Source organism: Pelobates fuscus, chromosome 12 (assembly GCF_036172605.1).
Source record: "Pelobates fuscus isolate aPelFus1 chromosome 12, aPelFus1.pri, whole genome shotgun sequence".
Lineage (NCBI taxonomy): Eukaryota > Metazoa > Chordata > Amphibia > Anura > Pelobatidae > Pelobates > Pelobates fuscus.
The window spans coordinates 13,450,419-13,475,943 of NC_086328.1; the positions used below are offsets into that span (position 1 = coordinate 13,450,419).

General features: G+C 41.8%; 1 protein-coding gene across 1 annotated transcript in view; it reads right to left on the reverse strand.

Moving 5' to 3' along the window:
* LOC134578743 (thyrotropin-releasing hormone receptor-like) overlaps nucleotides 1-24,975 on the reverse strand; it is a 30,606-nt gene extending 5,631 nt beyond the window's left edge. The window contains exons 1-3 of the mRNA XM_063437768.1: nucleotides 24,769-24,975; nucleotides 15,748-16,270; nucleotides 13,044-13,467 (exon numbers count right to left, since the gene is read on the reverse strand). Coding sequence (XP_063293838.1) covers nucleotides 13,044-13,467; nucleotides 15,748-16,124 — 801 coding nt within the window. The 5' untranslated portion in view covers nucleotides 16,125-16,270; nucleotides 24,769-24,975. The remainder of the gene's footprint in view (nucleotides 1-13,043; nucleotides 13,468-15,747; nucleotides 16,271-24,768) is intronic.
* Nucleotides 24,976-25,525: the final 550 nt, after the last annotated feature.

Consider the following 25,525-nt stretch of genomic DNA (forward strand, 5'->3'; position numbering starts at 1 on the left):
ATGTTTGTGGGGCAGTGTGTGCAGTGTGTGTATGGGGGCAGTGTTTGTGGGGCAGTGTGTGTAGTGTGTGTATGGGGCAGTGTGTGTATGGGGGCAATGTGTGTAGTGTGTTTATGGGGCAGTGTTTGTGGGGCAGTGTGTGTAGTGTGTGTATGGGGGAAATGTTTGTGGGGCAGTGTGTGTAGTGTGTGTATGGGGGCAGTGTTTGTGGGGCAGTGTGTGTAGTGTGTGTATGGGGCAGTGTGTGTAGTGTGTGTATGGGGCAGTGTGTGTATGGGGCAGTGTGTGTATGGGGCAGTGTGTGTAGTGTGTTTATGGGGCAGTGTTTGTGGGGCAGTGTGTGCAGTCTGTGTATGGGGCAATGTTTGTAGTGTGTGTATGGGGCAATGTGTGTAGTGTGTGTATGGGGCAGTGTTTGTGGGGCAGTGTGTGTATGGGGACAGTGTTTGTGGGGCAGTGTGTGTAGTGTGTGTATGGGGCAATGTGTGTAGTGTGTGTATGGGGCAGTGTTTGTGGGGCAGTGTGTGTAGTGTGTGCATGGGGGCAGTGTTTGTGGGGCAATGTGTGTAGTGTGTATGGGGCAGTGTTTGTGGGGCAATGTGTGTAGTGTGTGTATGGGGCAGTGTGTGTAGTGTGTGCATGGGGGCAGTGTTTGTGGGGCAATGTGTGTAGTGTGTGCATGGGGCAGTGTTTGTAGTGTGTATGGGGCAGTGTTTGTGGGGCAGTGTGTGTAGTGTGTGTGTGTGGGCAGTGTGTGTATGGGGCGTAAGGAGGCTTTTTAAAAATGTATTTAATTAAAATTAATATATTCATGTCCCCCCTCCCTTCTTACCTTTACTGGGAGGAGGGGGGACATTTCTTAGTCCCTGGTGGTCCGGTGGGGAATCCCTGGTGGTCCGGTGGTGGTGAGGTGAACTCTAGCCCAGTTACAGGGCTAGAGTTCACTCTCGCGAGATTTGGAGCGTTGCCGTGGTTACCGCGGCAACGCTCCAAATCTCGCGAGAGGAGGACCCGGAGGAGCTGCAGGTAAGAGCTTCCGGGTCCTCTCTCACTCCCCTGCCGGCTGCCAGCAATGTGCCTGCAGACCGGGGAGGGAGATCTCTGATCTCCCCTCCGGTCCGCAGGCACATTGCAGGGCTGGCACTTGGGCAATGCCAGCCCTGCATTAGCCGGCAGGCTCGCACACCCCTGGGCGGCCCGGTACCGTTTGATCCACGGAGGGAACACTGGTATAGGGGATCCATTACAAGCACAGACAGCCATTGTGTTTCAAAATTCGTTCTGCATTTCTGCGAGTACCGTGGCAATGGTACGCTGTATTAAACACAACTTATTTAAAACTAAAGCATGGCTTGTAATCCAAAAAGACCAGTAACCATAGACAGCCACGGGCTCATTCACTGCGAGTCTACAGTACTTGCGAGCCTAGATTTAACAACTTTCAAAAATGCCTTCAATTCAGCTGTAACTCTATTATTTGGTCCTTTAAGGAGCATTCAAGCACTATAACCACAACAGCATGATGCATTACTTATGGTGCCAGAAGTTTCCAGAACCCCACCCCCCTGCCATTTTAAGTTATCAAGATGTTTAAGAATGCGTAACCCTGGGTGAGAAGTCAAACTATTCTAAAACAGTTTGATTATTCACAATTGCTGATTTGGGGTGAGGTGGGCACTAGGGCACTCCTGGCACCATCACCACTTCAATGAGTTGTAATGGTTGTGGTGTTTTGTGTTATCCTTTAAGTACACAGGAAAAGTAAATTAATTATTACAAATAATTGAAAATGACGGCTCCCCTTTTAAACCTGCCGATGGGTCTCCGAGGCTAGCATTGGCCTCCTCCATATGGTTCCCTGCCCACGTACGACACACACCCCTCCAGTCCCCAGAAGAATAGTCATATGGGGACACATAAACCTACAAATGTCCCCAAGTCAGGTAAGAAGCAAATTCACTCTTTCAGATATATTTCATATGTAGGAACCTGCTAGAAAAACAAGAACTACTGCATCCAAACTCAGTGGGAATATCAATATATAAATAGATAACATGATTTCTGGCGCAGTATGATTCGTAATAACTGCATATTTTTCTTTTATGACCTCGACTTGCTGAACTCCTTTTTCTTGGAGAATTAAGGGGAAAGCACAGCTGTTGCAGTCCTTTCCTGCTGTAATTGTATTCATAAAAATGCAGGTATTAAAGTGTAAAACAATCCAATCTCACAGCAGGCCATATCCACTTGAACGCAACGCTACCGCCGAGAGTGTCTTATTTCTGCTTTTAATAAACAATACAGCAGTAGTCAGAGAAGAGGAAAAAATAGCTAATGGATTTCTGGAGCACTGATAGGAAAACTGATTTGTGTGGTCCCAGCGTTCAGTGCCTGTGCGCTGGCCATTGCTCCCTGCGACACGCGTCAGGGCACGGAGAGCTAGAGTGACAGGGGGACTCTGACGTTTAACTCTTTGAACATCAAACAGGACTTTGCAAATCACTCTTACTTGAGACACATACATAGAGAAATGTTACTTTCCAACCATGAAAGTCACTAACGACACACATTGTATCAGTGGTACACCCTCCTCTGCAATTCTGTCCCCTTTACATAGTATTCCCTCCAGCATGAACTGCCGTGTTACCTTCAGTGTTCCCTCCCGTGTTCCCTCTAATGTAAGCTGCCATGTTCCCTCCCGTGTTACCTCCAGCATGAATTGCCGTGTTCCCCCCCAGTATGAGCTGCCGTGTTCCCACCAGTATGAGCTGCTGGGTTCCCCCCAGTGTGAGCTGCTGTGTTCCCCCCAGTGTGAGCTGCCGTGTTCCCTCCAGTATGAGCTGCCGTGTTCCCTCCAGTATGAGCTGCCATGTTCCCCCCAGTGTGAGCTGCTGTTTTCCCTCCAGTGTGAGCTGCTGTGTTCCCCCCAGTCAGGGCCGGATTAACATAGGGGCTGATGGAGCTGCAGCTCCAGGCCCAGGCCCATGGAATAGGCCCATTTAAAAAAAAAAAAAAATAATAATAATTTTTTTTTTTTTTTTACACACACTACTCTTAGGTTTGCCACCTGACTGGTATTTTACTGGTTTGCCACCTGACTAGTATTTGAGGCTGCCTGGCCGTGCCAGTATTGCAGTAATACCGGCAATACAAATGCAGGTATTTTTCTCAGAATAAATGGAGATTACTCTGCAATACAAGCACCGGCCAGTAGGGGTCACTGTGTGTGGAGAGAGGCAGGGATAGGAAGTTACAGCATATCCCTGCCTCTCTCTACTACTTGCTGATCCGTGGGGGAGCAGCAACACAGCACAGAGTCCAAACAGCAGCTCTACAACTCAGGTAAGAGAGGGATGGGGGGGGGGGGAGAAAGGCAGCAGGGACACATGGGGACACTGAAACACTAGGGGACACACGGGGACACTGAGACACTAGGGGACATATGGGACACTGAGACACTAGGGGACAAATGGGGACACAGACACTAGGGGACACTGAGACACTAGGACACATGGGGACACAGACACTGGGAGACCTGGAAACACTGAGACACTTGGGGACACTGGAAAACATGGGGACACTGAGACACTAGGGGACACTGAGACACTAGGGGACACTGGGACACATGGGGATGCTGAGACACATGGGGATGCTGAGACACATGGGGATGCTGTGAGACATAGGGACATTGGGAGACACTGAGACATTGGGACACAGAGACACTATATCCCCATTTCTCCCAGTGTCCTCATGTCCCCCATCCATTGTCGCTAGTGTCTGTGTCCCCAAGTCTCCCAGTGTCTGTGTCCCATGTCTCTCAGTGTGCCTAGTGTCCCCATGTGTCCCAGTGTCCTTATATGTCTCAGTGTCCCCATGTCTATGTCCACAACTGTCCCCATGTCTCCCAGTGTCCCCAAGTGTCCGTCTCCCAGCCAGTGTCCCTAGTCTCCCAGTGTATGTGTTCCCATGTCTCTGTGTCCCTAGTGTCTTAGTGTCCCCAAATGTTTCAGTGTCCCCATGTCTCCCAGTGTCTGTGTCCCTAGTGTCTCAGTGTCCCCATTTCTCCCAGTTTCCCTAAATGTTTCAGTGTCCCCATGTCTCTGTGTCCCCATGTCTCTGTGTCCCCAGTATCCTAGTGACATGGGGACACACTGAGACATTGGGACACTGGGAGAAATGGGGACACTGAGACACTGGGAGACTAGGGGACTGGGCGACATGGGGACACTGACACTGTGATACATAGGGACACTGAGACACTGGGTGGCTTGCGAGACTGAGACACTGGGAGCAATCCATATATACAGCAGAATCAAACTGTGAGTAGTTTGTTGGTGATTTTACAGAATTTTCTCTGATGTCACTCCTTGTGATTATGCAAATGATTAACGCTGGTATTTTTTTCAAACAAAAGTGGCAACCCTAACTACTCTTCACATACTCTTGCTTAAAGGAGCACTATAGGGTCAGGAACACAATCATGTATTTCTGACCCTATTATGTTAAAACCACCAACCTGGCCCCTTCTTGCCTCCCTAAGTATAGTAAAATATAACTTGTGTTCAAGTCTGCAGCTGCTGGCTCTGCCTCTGAGCTGACTGTCTGCTGACATCATCAGAAGTGGTGGTCTGAGCAAATTACGATACTTACCCATTGGATTGGCTGAGACTGTCAACTAGGCAGATCAGGGGCAGAGCCAGCACAAGTCCAACATAGCCCTGGCCAATCAGCATCTCCTCATAAAGATAAATTGAATCAATGCATCTGTATGAGGAAAGTTCAGTGTCTGCATGCAGAGGGTGGAGACACTGAATGGCAGTGCTGCACACTAGGCAGTACTGCCCCAGGAAGCACCTCTAGCAGCCATCTAAGGAGTGGCCAGTGGAGTTATTTTCTCTGAAAATGCAGTGTTTATTGCAAAAGGCCTGAATGGAATGATTCTACTTACCAGAACAAATACAATAAGCTGTAGTTGTTATGGTGACTATAGTGTCCCTTTAAATCTGGAAGCTTAAGAGAGATGTATGGGAACAAAACTTGTGTGGACTGGCTGACAATGAAATTAGTTTAGGTAATGCAGACGTTGGTCTCTCTAACATTGTGGCATGTTCCCTTTTTTCTACACTCACTACAAACACCTTTTCTCTGTCTCAGACTATATACCAAGAACTTCTGCCTGCTAGTAAGAAGGTAAGGAGACAAGTGGACATGTGAGTGCTAGGGGACAGTCCTTAGAAAGCATGGAGTGAGCGCATCATTAGAAGCATTTATGTCAAGCTCAGGGTGCTGCCTGCATAGTATGCCGTTAGTTGGACAGCCTGCAGGATTGGCGGGCAGCCTGACATGCATTCATGCCAGGCTGACCTTCCAATTCTTTGGACAGATATGCCCCCTTTTTGGGCATGTTCTCCCCTTTTGGCAGGTCTGGTCACGTGATTCGCACCAGTGGCCCACCCTTTTACCCCGCCCATTGACTTCCTGCTTCACTGGACACTGCTGTTAGGGGTTATGGATTTACTTGAAAGATGAAAGCATAAATTAGAGAGATTAGCATAGAGTATGGGTTTTCTTATATCCTCATCCTATGAGTTTCCCTCCAGCACCATCTCCATCAGATACATGACGCTTGGGAGGCATGAGTGTTTTAGTGTTTTTGGTCAATAAGATTCCGTAATTAGGCCCATCATAATTGTCAGCACCAGGCCCAGTGTGCTCTTAATCCGGCCCTGCCCCCAGTGTGAGCTGCTGTGTTCCCACCAGTGTGAGCTGCCGTGTTCCCCCCAGTGTGAGCTGCTGTGTTCCCCCCAGTATGAGCTGCTGTGTTCCCCTCAGTGTGAGCTGCTGTGTTCCCCCCAGTGTGAGCTGCTGTGTTCCCCCCAGTGTGAGCTGCTGTGTTCCCACCAGTGTGAGCTGCCGTGTTCCCCCCAGTGTGAGCTGCCATGTTCCCCCCAGTGTGAGCTGCCATGTTCCCCCCCAGTGTGAGCTGCTGTGTTCCCCCCAGTGTGAGCTGCTGTGTTCCCCCCAGTGTGAGCTGCTGTGTTCCCCCCAGTGTGAGCTGCCGTGTTCCCTCCAGTGTGAGCTGCTGTGTTCCCCCCAGTGTGAGCTGCCGTGTTCCCTCCAGTGTGAGCTGCCGTGTTCCCTGATTACTGTACAGACAGTTGTTGGTCTAACTGTTTGGATTACTGACACCCTGACCCTTGCTGACAATAGAGAAGCCGGAGGAGGTAATATAATCCCGAATATATTTTATATGTCATATAATATGATCTATTTATGGCCATTGTAACTTTGCAGGATAACATATATTAATATGTGCTACAACAGAATGATATAGAGTTTTTTCCCAATAGTTCCCCGTCAGTTTTAGCTTGTGTTTCTGGATATAAGGGGAGCAGAGAGATCTGTAGTCTCCGAATCCCACCCATTCCCATGTAATTGCGGACGTTGGCCCACTGAGAGCAAAGTACGATCACAGGTAGCGTTCTCAAGGGCGGTACGCAGCTGCAATACCTCTTACTGGCACCACCAAATGGATGCTAAGTGCTCTACGAAACTAATTCACTACTATAAAAGCATTTTTCATGCAGCTGTTAACCCTATGCTATTAAATACATGTTCATCTATAATAGCATATTGCCCAATGACATGTACAGCACTGGAGGGAGGGGTGGGGGCAGGGTGTGACATTACTTGAAAAGGTCAGTATTCTTTAACCTCCTAGTGACCGAGGCATGTGAGGATGCGTTTTGTCCACCGTAAATTAAATCTTTAAGTCTAAGTGCACATATAGAATATGTATATATATATACACACACACATATACACACATTCAGCTAATACTCTACAGAAATACTGGGCAAAAGATTAAGTACAAATAAAATATTTTAAAATGAGGAGAAATATTAATTTCTGTGCAACTAAAACTAAATAACTCCTAAAAGATTAATTTATCAGTCCGAATTATTAAAATAAATGGTTTCCATAATTTCCTGAAAGTTAAACGGGCAATTTAGTCAATTTAATAGCAATCAGCAAATCAGGTCGGACAGATTGTCATTCACAGCTGTCTGTGGGGCTGTCACTGATCTAAACAACACAGTGACTTTTTTAAATTTACTTTGATCTCCTGACAATTCACATCTTAGTAAATCACCCTGACCAAAGGATGTCATTTCACAACCAAATAACATGTTTTATAATGATCTATATAGCAATCTACACATCTGGATGTTTTAGAATTATAATACACAGACACTGTTCCAAATATATTTTGAGAGACCCAAATATCTCTCCAGGAAAGAATTGCTAGTTGTTACCCAAGTCAGCAAACATTTACGATGCATGTTAATACAGCCCTAAGGGATCACATCGACACTTCAATGACCTCAGTAAACGAATTCAGTGTCTGCATTACTAATGCGATTTTACTGAATGGGTCGTGAAGGGAAGTATTATTATATGTTGCGACACATTACGTAGATCAGAAAAAACAATCAATACCAATAAGCTCAGAACTGGGAATTTGATTTATGTGCAAAGGTTCATTAAAGGGACACTATAGGCACCCAGACCACTTCAGCTCTGGTGGTGCAGCTAAAGTGGTCTGGGTGCAGTGTCCCTGTCAGTTTAAACCTGCAATTGTAATTAAAGCACATGTAAATTAGCCCCTCCCCCCACCCCCCGCACGCCGTCGGCTGACATCAGTAGAGATGGGGCAGACGCAGAGCCTGACCTTGTACCAAGAGACTTTGGCGCTGGAAGCAGGTAAATGACAGAAAGGGGGGAGGAGAGGGTGGCGCAAGGGAGCGCACTATATGTATTCCTAGCACGATAGTTTCCCTTTAAAGAAGAAATGTTTGATAATTCCTAGTCTGTTTATACCAGCAAACTCAATCAGGAGTTCATCCAATAAATATTAAATTCACTTGGAATTCCCAACAATAATCCAATGAATTAAAAAAATAGAATCGGAAAACTTAGGTTCGCATAACCAAGCTGTGACTATAGCTGAATTGGATAAAGTTTACAAATCAGCTATTTTAATTTTTGTTTATTACGTTTTCCAATTTGGCCGTCAATTCACTACAATTTTGTCTTTAATGAATAAACCCTTTGATGCCTTTATAGATTTTACATTATATATTTCGTATATAACATATTTACGTACCACCACCCCTTTTATAGTGTAAGCTGCTTTCCCTGAAGGTCATCCTCCTCTCTTGTTCACGTAAGTCACCTTTTTATTGCAATTCTTTATTTAGGAGACATGATACACATCTGAAACAGTACGTTATAAACCTATACAGGTCTCAATTTTATAATTATTGTAACACAAACAAAAAGTACAACTGGAAAAAAAAAGGGGAAGGAAAAAAGGGCGGGGGCAAGTCAAAACCAAATATCTTTGGACACAGTTTGTTGCATGTTTAATTTACTCATTATATAGCGCAACAGCATATAGTGGCAGCATATTATTATCAATATTGTTGCACTACTATTAAAGGACCGTTTCATCATAATGAAGTGGTCAGGGTGCAGCGAGCCCTTAGTTTGAACCCTGCAATGTAAAACATTTTATTTTTTATTTTAAAACACTGCAATGTTTACATTACAGGGTTCAACACCCCACTAATGGCTTTAACACTGACAGCCACTAGGGGCGCCTTCACTGACTGAGTAAAACTGGGTCACATGACCTGGAAGCTCACAGGAAGTGTGAAATCAATGCTTTCCTGTGTGAAGGATTTGGTTGCGCGGGGCGCTCACGGCACATGCGCACCAGTTTTTATATGTTCATAGAGGTGCATTGGATTAGAAATAGTCTCGGGGAGCCAGGAGGTGGAGGGGCAGCAGCACCGAGGGAGTCTTGGCACTGAAGTAAAGGTAAGTAAAGTCCTTTTTTTTATGTTTTTTACTGGAAATGGGAATTCCTAAACAAACCAACCGAAAGGGCACTAGAGCATTAGCAGCACAATTCTAACACTATAGTTTTCCTTTATTAGCTGTTATGCTAAAGATCCTTGTTTAACCTCTTTTTTTTTTTTTTTTTGACAATTTTTAATGAGTGAAAGGTAATTTGGAGGTAGAGAAAAAAGAGAAAAGAGGGAGTTCACAATGATATAGGTGGGTTAACAGAATCAATCAACAGATACCAATACGCTCTGCTGAATAGATCAATACACAAATTGATATGCTCAGTATTTACATGCGTCTTATTTTACATGAAAATATCTGTAGGCTCTCGTCCTATGGTTCATTTTTAGTCACCTATATACATCGGCTTAGCCATTTTACAGAATTGGGTGATAACCCTTAAGTAGCAGTGCCGGACGGCGGTTGACTTCATAAAATAGGGGCAATTCTCTCCCTATCGGTTTCTATATTGTGCCAACAGTCCTCCTCAATGCCTTCTGGCTGAATTCCTGCTTTCGGCTCTCACCTACACACTCTTAAATATTTCTACCATTAGTGTGGTCTCGGTGAGTACTTCCCCATTCTAGCGCACCCTCTTAAATTCACCCAACTCTAATTTTTTTATTTTTGTGATAGAAAAAGTAAACAAGACAAGCAAGGAAGGAAACAACTATATACAGGACAGATATTGCTACACTGGTGTCTCGTGAATGGAATCAGTTCCTGGGATTAGCCCCTGTATGGCGTCTCATAACTGATGTTGATGCCCTTAGTTGCCATTGGCACTCTAGTCACAACTGCGATGCTCCTCAAAACGAGCTCTATGTGACCCTCAGGTACATGTTGTTGTCCCCTCTCTCCACCACGTCTCCGTTCCATCACTGTGACATCACCATGGCTTCACACAGCTCACGACTATCAAAATGTAATTTTTCCTCTCCCCCCTTATGTTTTCTGCCCATCTTCCCAGCATCGTGCCGGTTACCTATCAGGGCTCGGTGCAATATCGGAATGTTTAGCTGTATATGCGTCCCATATATCGCATGCTCCTTTTAGGTGTTTTTTGGTCCAATGGCCGCATGTGTCATGGATTTATAATCTAAATTTAAGGATATTTGTGTTAGCAGTGCCAAAGATGTTGGTGTATCAGTGTACTTCCATGTCCCAGCTATCAAAAGGTTCGCTGCTACTAACATACTGTATGATAAAGTAGAACTGCAGCCGATCTCTGAGTGTTCGTGATATAAATAAAAGACATAGTTCAGGGGTGGGTGTTGTGTCTGTTCCTAGTGCTTTAGACGCAATGTTTTCCACTATGCTCCAAAATGACTTAATGGCTGTGCACGTCCACCAGGTATGGAGCATTATGCCTGCCTCTTGTGAGCACCTCAAACACATGTTAGAGGCAGTAGGGAATATGCGGGACAATCTACCTGGCACCATATACCATCTATACTGGAGTTTCCTTATCAGTTCTTTAGGCGGTTAGCCAAATTTATGTTTAACCTCCTTTTTAATCCTAAATCTCCAGGCGCTAGACTTTAGAGTTTGTTCAGTAAACACCGGATAGCAGCAAATTGAAATAGAAATGGACAGATTTTAAGGCCCAAATGACTGATTTTGCATAATTCTCCATGTGAGTTGTAGTCCGAGCGTAGCAATTTTAGTCTACATTTTCCAATTCAGTTATCAAGTCTCTACAATTCAGCATTTAATGTGTAAACCCCTTCATGTACCTATTGGCACAGACATAGCACATCCAACCTTTAGAAGTGTCTTCACATAGTACTTTGTCTTTTATCGTACAGTAATATTCAGAATACTGCTTGCAGTATAGTTATGTTGCTATGGAAATTGGACGGCATTTTAAGGTTGGCCCCCATTTGGTTATCCAGTGCAAATTAGTAGTTGATGTTCTAAGCCAGACGCTGTGATTGACAAAGCACTCGATGCGACATCATAATGTATTTCTCTTGCACTTTGCCAATCACACATCTCATAGAAACACTAAAACCCCATAATTTCGCAGGCATAGTCTACAAACTTAAATTGCTTTACATGTACGGAGCGCCTAAAGAAATGGAAGGATTTGGGGAAATAATAACCCTTTGTAGCTGATTTAAAGAGACACTCCAAGTACTATGTACTGTGCATGTCTTACTGCATACGACAATTCGAAGTGAAACAGTTTGAAGAGATCGCTGTAACAATAAACCCCCTTCAATGTCTGATATCGGACAAGGAAGTTATGCTAAAAAATCTAAAGTATCTGTCTGTGCGCACATAGCACCATAGTGGTTATGGTACCTAGTCCACCATGCGCTGCCCCTCCACTTCTCTTCTGGTCCTCAGAGTGTGAATCTCCTGTTCGAAGATTCTGTTAGCTCTCCTGCGCTAACCTCAGGGCAGGTCCAGCTCATTAGCTGATTGCTCTCAGCCAAAAAGACAGGCCTGCACTTAGCTTAAACAGAGCAATTCCGCTGTCATTGAAGCAGGAAGTGGTGCATGTTGCAACCCATGTAGACCATTAGAAAATGTATTGATTCCTTACATTGGGGAGGGTGCCAGGCACTCCTGACACCATCGTCACTACAGGATACTGCAGTGGTTCTGGTACTTAGATTGTTTTTTGTTTTTTTTATAGATGCAAACACCTTACATTTTGTGTTACTGTATCAAGGTATGAAGGGCTTATTCACTAAATGGGAATTGGAGTGAACTGAAACCCAGTCACATTTCTTTCTGTTTATATATATAGTATATTCTGATGTAAAATTTGTATTTTAAAATATAATAAATTCCACAGGAGGAAATGAATTATCATTATGCAAAGGTGATAGGTTTCCATTTTATAAAAAAACTAAAAAAAAAAAAAAAAGAATATTTTAATTATAATCACGCAAAGAATATGTCAGTATTTTTCAACACAAAAAGATAATATATTAATTATACAAAAATGCAAGCGAGTACTGAGCACAGATTCCTTCAGGGAAATATTCAACCTGTGAACTTTGCAAATAATTAGAGATAGGGATCTTTAACCTACACGAAATTAACATCTTTGTTAAAGTAATGTGAGTCAAGATTCTGCACTGGCCACGTGTACCGGGAGATCGCTTTATAAAGTGCTGTGCATGGATGCACGAACTAGGGGAAATAGGGGCCATGGATACACCCCAGGCTATTTACTGGGTGCAGGTAATCACCCCAAGAATATATCAATCTGGAACAGCTATAATTGTACTGATTTAGCGTAAGACTGCTTTACAGAGAAAGTTAGCTGCCACTGGGTCATGTAACCTGTAATCTGGTACCCCAAAAATAATGTGACCTCATACTGTGCCCTCACACCTGCATGCGAACATGATTGTCCTATTTTTGCTAGAATTGTCTTATTTATGACTGATTTCATGTAACAAGATCTTTAGTTTGTGCAGTTATGAATGTGTCACTCTTAAAGAGGTAAAATAGTATTATTACATTTCTTTCACAAACCTATACATATTGGAATATAATAAATGAATATATATAGTATTGAAAAAAGAGATGCACTCTGCAGTCTTCGATTAGTGAAGAGGTATTTTAATCCATATACAGGTTTACATGTATCAGATCGACGTTTCGACCCGTTCGGGTCTTCATTAAGATTAATGTGTTACCCCAATATTAATCTATATATAAGAAATTTCTAAGTGCACTCACCAATGTCTCACCAAACGTCGATTGGATACATGTAAACATGTATATGGAATAAAATACCACTTCCCTTATCGAAGAGTGCATTTCTTTTTTCAATACTATATATTTTCGACATCGGATTGCACCAGGGCATTAATTTTCATTTTATGTATGAACAGAAAGGGGGAGTGCCAAGCCAAGTATGTGTATATATTATTATTATTATTATTTTATTATTTATATAGCGCCAACAAATTCCGTAGCGCTGTACAATGGGTGGACTTACAGACACATATATATATCTACATAAATCTCCAGCAAAATATATATACAGAGAGTATCATATTTTACAAAATAGTAACACCAGTAATGCCTCATTTACATTTTTGGTGAGACCATCATAGTGTTATATATGTTTCTCCTGTTTTACGTTTGTGGTATTGCTAAATTACCTGTTTTCTGGAGGAGAGCGCCCCCTTGGGCCTGGGTCGGTTAGCAGTTTTGTTGGTGTCTGCTTGGGAGCCATTTTTCTCCTTGGAGCTTTTTTCCCTCCAACGTTCGGTAGTGCTTTCAGGATGATGGGGTATGGGGCTGAGAAACAGAACCCTCCCAATCAGGCCATACAGGACTGTGGCCACGAAAAGCGGGATAACATAGAAAATAGCGAAGTCCGTCAGGTATATGGGCAGGTAGAGGTTACGGGATACTTTGTAGCCACATTCCACCTGCTGGGTCTTGTTAACGTGTATATCGACCAGGAAAAACCAGAGCATGCAGTAAATCGACGTGAAGATCCACACTACGGCAATGATACGTTTAGCCCGCGACACAGTGCAAACGGTCTGTGCCCTCATTGGGTGGCAAATAGCAATGTACCTAGAGAATAAACGCAGGTAAACAGAGATCAGGGATAATCGATAAATGTATCTGTCAGATATAAAAAATATTTAAGAACCGAATGTACTTATGATAACTATTAGACTTGTGCAAAAGTCTGTTTCGGACGGTTCATTAGAATCAAATGTTTTTTAATCCACACGCAGATGAGATGATAGTGTGAGATTTAAAAGTGGAGTTTTATTCATTGAAATAAAAAAATAACACTCCACAGATAGATCCTGGGCAATAGACCCTTAAGGACCAAACTTCTGGAATAAAAGGGAATCATGACATGTCACACATGTCATGTGTCCTTAAGGGGTTAAGATGGGGGATTAAAAGACATTTGATTTGGACAAATCGTGCGAAACAAACTTTTGCTCAAGTCTATATACCCATAGGTTTTGCTTTTGTTTTGTTTTGTCTACGTGGTAATAGTTTGAATGTTACCTCATTTAGAACATACGAAAGTACTGTCCATTAAAGTGGAACTGTCATATCTCTGAAAAATACACTATTGAAATTCCACATTGAAAACCACCTATAACTTTGATCCTACATTTTGAAATATGCTTGTCTGCTCATCATGACTCGCTATTTAGCGAACAAACCCCTTTCTTTACCTACACATTGAGCCGGGTGAACTGTGGACGAATGCATGTCAAGAAAAACTATAATAAATTACATTTAGAAGAATCAATACTCGCTGCTGTGTGCAAATTATTTTCCTCTGTAGCACATTTTGCGAGGGGCTAAATGAAATTCCTTTTATTTTCATAATGTTTGAATTTACCAGTAATCGTGTCCGTACAATATACAAGTTCCACAGATACATTCACTGTACATCATAGTTTGGGTACCAAACTGCATTTAGAGGGACACTTCGAGGTGTAAATATGACATGATCCATCTAATTGAGTTTCACACAAGGTATTATTTTGTTTTGGTGTTATATAAATATTATATAATTGTTTGCAAAATATAGCAAAAACCTCATGCCAGGAACATAGGTTGCTAAGTGGCAAAAATACCATGGGCTTCTACCCAAGAGTATATATATTTATGGCCCCTCCTAAAATAAACCATGTCCTAAGTCCAAATCCTAAATCCTAATGTGTTCTATGCAGCACAATGTATCAGAGTATAACATGGATCTATATACACCACATGTACTGTGTTAACCTCAAGCCATTCTGTTATTATCCCTTTCACCAAAGCATTAACACCCTACCCCAGGGGTGCCCAAAAGGTAGATCCGCAGATGTTTTAGAACTACAATTCCTATGATGCTTTGCATGCCTTTAAAATGACGAAGCATTGTTGGAGTTTAGCAGCATATGGGGATCAACTTTATGGGCACGTCTGCCCTATCTCCTCTGTGCTGTATAATTAACTCCAAACATGGTGCATTCAAGATAGCAAGGACTTGGAGACATAATAAGGCCCGAGACTTTCAGGATCTCACTTGGGGCTCCAGCCAGTGTTCACCTCCCCGCCTGCCCCCCCCCCCCCCACCTAGCGATGCCCCTGTCTTCCTTGTGCTTGTGAAAGAATGCACAACAGAGGTTCATGGGAAATATACAGAAGTCACAATAATGGTAGTTACTTTTTGCTTTAGTAGATCTACTTGTGATGTCTCATTCATCAACAAACTAAATTAATATAACGTGTGCAACTGAGGGGAATCACTGCCAATTTTCAATCACAGTAATGAGATGGGCAGGACTAGCTGAGATAACTGTGACATCTTTATAATACATTAAATAATTAGTGCTAAATACACCCATTGGTATCCTTTTATTAAAAAGGGGGAAAAAGTTGAGGAAGAGAAAGACAGAGGGAAGAAAAGAAAGAAAGATTTGGAAAACGGAAAGGAGAACACAAAGGATAGAACAAGATAAAAGGAGAAAGATGGGAAACATTCTGTGAGCTATATCTATCCCATTCTCTACTACACCCTATCTATTATCTCCAGCAGGTGAAGATGCTGAGATACATAATGTAGCAAACAAAAAATATCAGTTCAAAACAGAGAAAACACCGACTGTTAATTCTTCAGAATAGCACGGCTGTAACTAGCTAAGTACACCATCCATTACATAGAGAGAAATATAATGAAACAATAAATACAAAATCAAAGGTTAATGCCTCTGTAATGCACACAATCGTCCTCATAAAATATGTTATTTGCCTTCAGCGCACGTTTGGAGAGCATTCTTTCTGCCATAATGTAATATATTTTCAGTCACTTCTTGGAGGACTTTTGGCCTGTCTTACCTTTCCACTGTGAAAGCAGTGATCGAGCACGAGGAAGCGTTGATTCCTAAATACTGGAAGTATGTTATGCCCAAACAGCCTGCGTGACCATAAATCCATGTGCCGGCCAAGCTGTCGGAGACATTGGGTAATCCAGCCGCCACCAACACCATTAAATCTGCCACGGCCAGACTGACCAAGTAACAATTGGTAGGTGTCCTCATGTCTCGTGTGATGAACACCACCAGAACCACCATGATGTTTCCGATAATACCAATCCCACAGATAAACAAGACCAGGAACACTGAGATGACTTTATACTCGACCATGCTGTAAACCAAGTCATTGTTGGCTAAGGAGATATTGGTGGGACTGTCAAATTTACTGCTGTTCTCCATGATGCTAGGAAGTTCAGAGGTGAGTTTCAAGGGTTCTGTTAGTTACAAGAAAGAAGTATCACCTTTGTATCCCATGTTGGGCTGCGACTGGAACTTTGCATGTTGATCTCACAGCCGAGGCTGAGCTTCAGGCCACCAGTAAGACACTACATGAAAGTGGAAGAAAGGAAACGCAATATAAGAAACAAATAACAACATTGTTCCTTAAAATATTGTGTAGTATGTTAAAATTGCTGAGACTGCATGGTTTATTAACAAAACTACAAATTCTGGAGAATTAACAATGGAATTGCACATTGTATGTCAATATCATTGAATTAGAGAATTCTCTAAATCAGCTTTTTTTTTTCATCTTGACTATTTTGCCCAGATATTAGCAATTCCCTTGTGGATTCTCGACAGATTCTGTTTAGAGCTTAAACGTGTTGGTTATCATCTACTTTCTAATATTTATTCAGCAGATATTTTCTGTTTTAAAGAGAAACCGTCACATCCCAGGGTTTTTAATATTGTGTTTACTTATCCCCATTGAGCATAGAGAGAGCACAGAAAGAGGATGAAGAACAGAAACAATGTATCTGTTACTCCTTCTCCTTTGCATAGTGTGCCCTGGCTGTGCCAGGATTGGGCTGATGTCAAACAGAACAGAGCATTGCATAAAAAAAGTTAATACAAGTTATTAACTGAGCCGAGTAGGCATATGGTTTTAACAGGTAGTTCAAACACAATTTGACCACTAATCACTGGCTCTGGGAAAGTCAACTCTAATTTGTATTTGCCACTATAATTATAAACAACATGGGCAAAAACTGCAATCTTCAACCTGCCCTGATCACTGAAGGCACCTCTCAGACAAGATATATGGCATCCATTGCAGTCCTAAACGACTGACTCCAATATGGCGCACAACTCTAGTGGTACCTCCTCCAGCTCCATGAGCTGTTGTCCCCCACACTCTCCGGCCGGAGGGGATCCAGGGTAATCCAACTGGGATGCAATGATATCCTCATTATCCAAAGGATAACCAAAGAAGATGTCTCCAACATGTTGGAACATATCTCTGGCCTTATCTGTACAGAAATTGGAGGCACATGTTTCCCAGGCTGAATGAACGATACAAGGTGCCTCTATTATAGCATGTGAGGATAAGGATGCTACAACTCTCCATAACACCGCCTTACCTCACATTTTGACAAGAACGGATGACCTGGATAATTGAGGCAGGCGCTGTAACCTGAGAGTGCGAGGTTTGGGATTGGGGACTGTTTAGGTTGAGGTTTGCCTGAGGGCATGGTATGAGATGTATAATTACATTTGTTAAGTTAATTGGTAGAATCTGTTTGAGTTTGTAGAATGCTGGATACCTGGAATATATATCCTTAATTATTTAAATTTTGAGTGAGATAACACACAGGGGTGTTACACTGTTACAGATTAATAGCCCTGATCACTCTGCTTACTCTTATAGGTACCTTCGAGGGTGGCTGAGTGATGTAGGATGTGGCCCCGCATATCCAACACAGACTAACTCTTCTCTACATTACATGAGCTGGCCCATATAATATTTTTTTTCTCTCCCAGGAGATTAGACCATAACCCTCTTTGGAGGTGGACCGTGGAGTATTTCTGGACCCTGCGAGTAGGTGACAGTCAAGTGCTGTGTCCTGGAGATGGGGCTCCAGACAGTGTGTAAACTCCAATAAAAAAAAATTTCATGCAACACTTGTCTCACTCCTCTTTGCTTTATTTTTTACTTCCCTTCTACCTATCTGCTCTTGGTCCCCTTATGCTATCACCCTCCCACTTCCCCACCCCCCTTTTTGCTTGTCCATCACTCTCCCCAAGCTATGAATGCGGGTGATGGCGAAAATTGAGGGTCAGCAAGAGAAGAAGACCCTCCTTCAAGACAGCAGATCTGAAGTTGATCTCCATCAATGTCGCATCATGCAATTCAGTAATAGATTAAACAGATTTAACAGAATAAAAGTGCATAAAACAGTGTAAAGTATGTTAGAACAATAGTACCATAACCACTTCAGAGTAACAATAAAGTGCTAAGAATAACTTGCCTTGCATCCATTTTCTATTTTCTGATTGATCTGATCTACCCCTAATGAGCCCCTAATGAGCCGTGTTTGGAATCTGTGTACATGTCACTATGTTGATCTAAGATGTGAAAGTTGTAGCCATGTGAGTCTACCACAATTGTGTTTATATCCTGACAATTGTTTACGTGACTTTCCCATATTGGAGCTTTACGCCATATTTATTGTGCTATTTGTGATTATATACTTAATAAACGCTGATTTAACACAAACACAGTTTGTATTTCGACTTCTCTGCACATCGGAATGCTGGGACACTAATTAGCTCAATTAAGGAAATAGCAAGTTTTAATTAGGTGTTGGCAGCAAACGTTTCAATTTTAAATTGTTCTTTTTATCAGTAACTGCTTCTGCGCCCCTCACAGAGGTTTTAGAATTTGCAGCGTTACGTCAAGATTGTCACCTCCACACTGGAAAATTATATTTTGACGTTGTAAGGACAGATTTATTCCTTACAGTTTGATGAGATGAAAATAAAATAAATCTCCGAAAAACATTGTTTGAAACTGATTAATTTAAAGAAAGCGTCAGGTAACAGTGCCACTTTAACCCATATTAAAGAAGAAACATATTAAAAAAGAAACATTTACCAGGGAGACCCAAATACAGCTATTATTATAAAGTGTGACTTGTTAGGAATTCAAGCTGAATTTCCCATTTTTAGCCAGTAGTAGATGAATAGACAACTGTGTTTTCACTTTAGTTATCTTGGTTTAAATCTTGACTGGCAATTCACACTTATTATTATGATATTTATACAGCGCAGTCAAATTCCGCAGCGCTTTACAATGGGTGGACGAACAGAGATGTAGTTGTAAGCAGACTAGTTGGACACACAGGAACAGAGGGGTTGAGGGCCCTGCTCAATGAGCTTACATGCTAGAGGGAGTGGGGTAAAATGACACAAAAAGGTAAGGATAGTATTAGACTAATGACAGTTGCAGAAGAGGAATCAGTTAGGAGCTATTTGATAGTTTAATTGATACGCTTTTATGAAGAAGTGGGTTTTTAACGATTTTTTGAAGGAGTGGAGACTGGGTGAGCATCTAACGGAGGAGGGAAGTGAGTTCGACAGGAACGGTGCAGCCCTCGAGAAATATTGAAGGCGAGCATCAGTGGTGGGAGTACAGACAGAAGATAGACGTAAGTCTTCAGCAGATTGTAAGGGCCTAGACGGGACATACTTGTGTATAAGGGAGGATAGATAGGTGGGAGCAGCATTATGTAGACATTTGAAAGCAAGAACCAGAATTTTAAATTGAGCTCTATATTTTATAGGAAGCCAATGTAGGGACTGACAGAAGGGTGAGGCATGGGAGGTGAGGGCGGACAGGAAGATGAGCCTCACAGCCGCATTCATTATGGTCTGTAACGGCGCCAGTTGGGAGCACGTAAGACCACTGAGAAGCGGATTACAGTAGTCAAGGCGAGAAAGGACAGTGGACTGGACCAACACCTTAGTCGCATCTGGCGTTAAGTAGGGGCGGATGCGCGCAATGTTTTTGAGATGGAAATGACCGGATTTGGCGATAGATTGAACATGAGGCTTGAAAGAGAGCAAGCATGCGTGGTGGAGCTGATGGTATGAACTTTATTGAAGTTCATTATCGCTAATTGTTGAATCGTGCTCGGTTATATTGGAAAATATTTGCTAATACATTATTTGCTACTAAACAAACTTCATAGTTTCAAGACATGTGTTTCAGCCTGAGTCTGATAAGAATGTCCCACGTTCTGTCAGAAATTTACCGTTGTTGATCGTGTTAAATACTCGTCATGGGTTATCATCCTGGAGGCTAAAAACCTAGATTTTTTTTTAGCTTGAATTTAAAAAGCAAGATTTAAACATGACTTCACTCCCACACACTAACCTAGAATCATTCGTTGTCAGTGAATTCGCATGTATATCTATATCAATTTCTCCATCTGCGCACATACTGACACATCATATCAAAATGTATCTGTCTTTCTGTCTGTCCATCCACCCACTTATCCATCCATCCTTCCATCTATCCATCCACCCATCCATATGTCCATTCATTGATCTATCCACCCATCCATCCATACACTCATCCATCCACCCATCCATCCATCCACCCACTCATCCATCCATCCATCCACCCACTAATCCATCCATCCACCCACTCATCCATCCATCCATCCATCCACCCACTCATCCATCTATCCATCCACCCATCCATATGTCCATTCATTGATCTATCCACCCATCCGTCCACCCACCCACTCATCCACCCATCCATCCATCCATCCACCCACTCATCCATCCATCCATCCATCCATCCACCCACTCATCCACTCATCCACCCACTCATCCATCCATCCACCCACTCATCCATCCATCCATCCACTCATCCACTCATCCACCCACTCATCCACCCAACTACCCACTCATGCATACATACATATACACATCCATCCATCCATCCATCCAACCACTCGCACATCCATACATACATCCCTCCATCCATCCATCAATCTATACATCCAACTACCCGCCCATCCACACATCCATCCATCCGTTCATTCATCAATCAATCCATCTAACCACCCGCACATCCATACATTCCTCCATTCATCCATCCAACCACCAGTCCGTCCACACATACGTTCATCCATCCATCCATCAATCCATCCAACCACCTGCCAATCCATACATACATACATCCCTCCATCCATCCAACTACATGCCCATCCACACATACGTCCATCCATCCGTCAATCAATCCATCCAACCACCCGCCAATCCATACATACATACATCCATCCCTCCATCCATCCAACTACATGCCCATCCACACATACGTCCATGCATCCGTCCATCAATCCATCCAACCACCCGCCAATCCATACATACATACATCCCTCCGTCCATCCATCCAACTACCCGCCCATCCACACATACGTCCATACATTCATCAATCCATCCAACCACCCGCCCACGCATGCATACATATATGCACACATACATCCTTCCACCCACCCATCCATAGATACAGACATCATTCCATATATCCATTCCTATACAGAGATATGACAGAGTAAGAGATTACTATTGGTGCACGTCAGTAATTTAAAATAGGACATGTCAAGGCCAATGGGCATTAAGATGAAGAGTTTAAAGGAAGGCAAACCAAGAGAAAGTCTAGCATGGAAAGATAGTCTATCTATCTATCTATCTTTTCCTCACTCTAATTCAGTTTTTTAAGTATTCAGCTTACAAAAATGAACGCAACTTGCAACAGTTTAGAATGAACAAAATCATGGAACAGTATTGAGGATTGAAATGGTCATGATGGTACTTTAAAAAGAAGGGGTAATGTATCAGAATATTCTGCCCTTAAATAACAATCTCCAACCCATAGCATAAAACAACAACTGCCAAATGATCAGTACGTTGAAGGCCCCAAATGAATTGTGTGCCGAGTTCCAGATCCTATACTTGGCTGACAGATAAGCAGGAATTGCTCTTTCTTCTGTAATGCCAACACAGACCTAACATCCCCAGTGATTAACACAAGGTAACACAATGCAAACCATGAATATAGTGAGGATTCACACAGAATGATACTCTATTCATCTCTAAAACGGAGATCTAACCCTTTGTACAATATAATGTGAGCTCCTATAACAGGTGTAATGGATAGGATGAGTCAGCTTAGTCTAAGAACCCATTCATATAAGAGTTATTACTGTGTACACAACACTAGAACTCTAATGTGGTTTAATAGTGTTACCAGCTCAAAACCTCTCATTAAACACTTATTACTCAAATAAAAATAAATAATAACATATTGGCAATCATTGCAAACATCATATTTCATTTATTTAAGAGAAAGTAAATTCAGTTGTATCCTCACAGTTTTTAAGTTGAACTACGTTTCCCATAATTCTCTGTCACATTCAACTACAGGTGGATGATAATGGTTGGACATGTTTGTTTTATGACTGTTCATCTAGATGAAAGGCCCAGAGGATTACATAGGAGAGTGTTACAATGGGACCAATAGGCGGCGATACCCCAGGGTCCCATGGTATCAACAGAGTTCAAAGATGGTCAGAAAGAAGGTTAAATTAGAGTGTGGGCCCACCCTAAAGATATATTTGAAAATATTTTCCTCACTGATATATTTACCAAAGTAAATTGCAGGACAGTTTGTGAAATTCTAAACATTTTATAGATCAGCTGACTTTGAAGACAGTGCTGGGTTCTCGTGAAATAGGCAATCATAAAACAAGACAATAAACACCAATGAGGATTTCGCTCGTCTACTATACTGTACATTATTGATTGGCATCTGAGTGGGAAGGTAAATTAATTGAGAAAATGTATATATGACATGAATGATTACCGCTCATGCCTTGTGAATGGTTTTTCAGTAAGAGCACAATAGATCCAGATACTCTGCCTACACCCCTGTAACATTTGAATCAATCCTAGAATTGTACTTTTTAAATGTCGGTTAAGTTATAAATAATAGCAATTAGACAAGAATGAAGAGACAGTTGTGTAAGGTCAAGACATTAACATGGATTGTAACAACAGATACAAACTAATTGGCTCATCTTGCCTCCTATTATGAAATCTCAGACCAATTCCACTTATGTCTTCTCTAAGGTAATCTAAGACATAAAACCATATATTACAGAAACCCACCCACAGGCTAGAAGTTTATTTGACAGCTCCAAACATTATATTTGTGAAAGCTACTCAGAATAAATCACTCAATGTTTTTATCAAAGCTACTAATTATTCACGAATCGTGTTAGAAACATGTAATTATTCATTACTTTGCATTGAGAATCTGATTTCACCCATTCTCCGCTGTCTTTTAAATTACATAATCCCAACTATTTATCATAAACAATTACCAGCATTCAAAGGGCTCACATTTTAAAGTCAGTCTAAGAATCTCCCAGCTCCACAACACAGAAAAACAAAATGCAAATACAGTGTTATATTTACTAGCCGTACAATACAAAGCCATCTCTGGGGAAAAAATAACACAGACCACAAGTGTCAATAGCTAGATCCTTGTCTGCACTACAACTCCCACAATCCTCTGCCAACCGTTAACAAATACTGAAAAAACAAGATGCAAAATATTTAAGCACAACACTTGCTATAACGTATATTCTTTTGCATTTGTCAGATGAACAGCTTTAATACAAATATCACAGAAAATAAATTGTTTTACAATAAGTTCTTTTGATTATTTATAAAACTTGTTTTGCAGAATTGAAATTACTTTCGGAGTAAGACAAGCGTAGACTATGGAAAATTTCCATTTCAATATTTATATGTTAAACAGAATTTCATCTATTGTATCTTCCAATAAAAAGCATTTACATACTCGGTGCTAATGCAAATGGAACACTAAGAGAAGTCTCTGAACAGAAGATTTACAAAAATGACTTACATTTTCTCTTATAAAATAATATTACAATTTCACGCCTTCCTGAGTTGGTTTGGCTGTGTGCTTTATACTAGGGACATTGTGACAATGTAATATTTCCTGCGGTTGGAAAAATTAAATGTTAAAAACATGTTCTTTCAAAGGCCCAACCCCTGTGGAAAAATTCGAATAAACAAAACAGCTAGATAAAATAAGCCTAGACTTAAAATGGTTAATTCCATTTGTGCAAAACACTCATGCAGATGAAAAGGGATAATGGATATGGGAATGGCTCCATTGAAAGTTTTGATTACACCCTGTGTTCGTTCACCCCTAAAAAGCACTTTTATTCCTACTGCAATTGCTTTTTAAGCTAGACATGTTTTGTTGGGTAAAATCAAAATAATGTAGTTTGATAGCATCAAATTGTTATCTCTGAAGGCAATAATTACATTGGCACTCACATATTAGCACTGATAAGACATCTGCACATCAGAAGAATTCCATCGAAAGCCAACAGCTGCTAAAAGCTACATGAACATAGGAGCTGTAGAAGCTGTGGTCCTCACAATGAAAGATGAATGAAGTACCAGAATAATGATAGACTGTAACATTTAAATCATTAAGGGAACAATCCAATTGTCCAATAGCAGCAGAAGGTTTGGAAAATAAAATCCATCCGTCCTGTAATTAGTCCCCAGGTCACAGCATGCAACTGTGTAAATGGAAAATTTGTCATAGAAGATAATAGGAATAGTGATCACATAATATTATCTCGAGATATTAATTTTCCCAGTTTACTAGTAGGATGTAATCATCCTCTATCCTGATGCCTTGCCTGTGGAGGAGCCTGTGGGGTCAGAAATCTAAATTCTGATCTGTGTCTGATTTCTTTTAAAAGTAAATACATGGAATACAATCAATGATGAGCATTTCATTGTAAAATAAAAAGGTGAAGGCTCAGTCACAGGGAGATTCTTTCAGCTTCTTCAAATTCCACTGCCCATACAATTTGTGCAGCAGACACTAGTACAAGGACATCTCTAAATATTTCAGCAGTAAGTACTAAGACTGACAAGCACTTTTGCATTAAGGACAGAGAGGACCTTAAAATGCCAAACTCACCTGTCAGAGAATCCCCTGAATCCCTGGTCTGGCAGCTTGTCAGATGTAGGTGTAGGGCAGCAAACTGTCAGGATGCTCTGTGTTTGTGTGTGTGAATGGTTCTGTTAGACCCTGGTTCTGTCACAGCTAGTCTGATGCTGATAGTTATAAGGGGACTTCTCATGTAGCTCCTAGATTCTCTTTGCCACACCAGCCTATGAGAGAGCACAGGCTGAGCTGGCTGCAATGGGGAGGGTGCAGCACACTTGCTTATATATAGTGGAGTGTCTATGGGGGTGTGTTGGTATGTATCTCACTGTACATGGCACCGGATACATAGTTTATTTGGTGATGTGTTTAAATGATTCACATGGCTCTAGTTCATAATGATGCTGTGACAATGTGTAGCTGGAAGGATACATCTGTGTGGGACAGTTGTAGTCATAAACTAGGTCAGGCAGGCACTGATTTGGCTGCTGCAGAACCTCTTGGCTATGGTAAATGGATCTCTTTAATAACAATAACTGTTTTATTTATCTCTCCTGGCAAGGCTGAGGTTAGATTGTATTTCTTGTAAACATATTGAAAATAGGAGTTAGTAAAATGTAACTAATCTGTCTCTCTGGCTGAGCCATAGGATATCATTGAGAGCTGTCCAGAGTGCTGAACGAGGCTGAGGCTGGCTTTACCAGCTCATAGAGCAAGCAATGTCTTAGGGAAATTAACTCCTTCGTGGCTGACCACATGCCAATACTCTTACTATAACAGATTTTGCTTA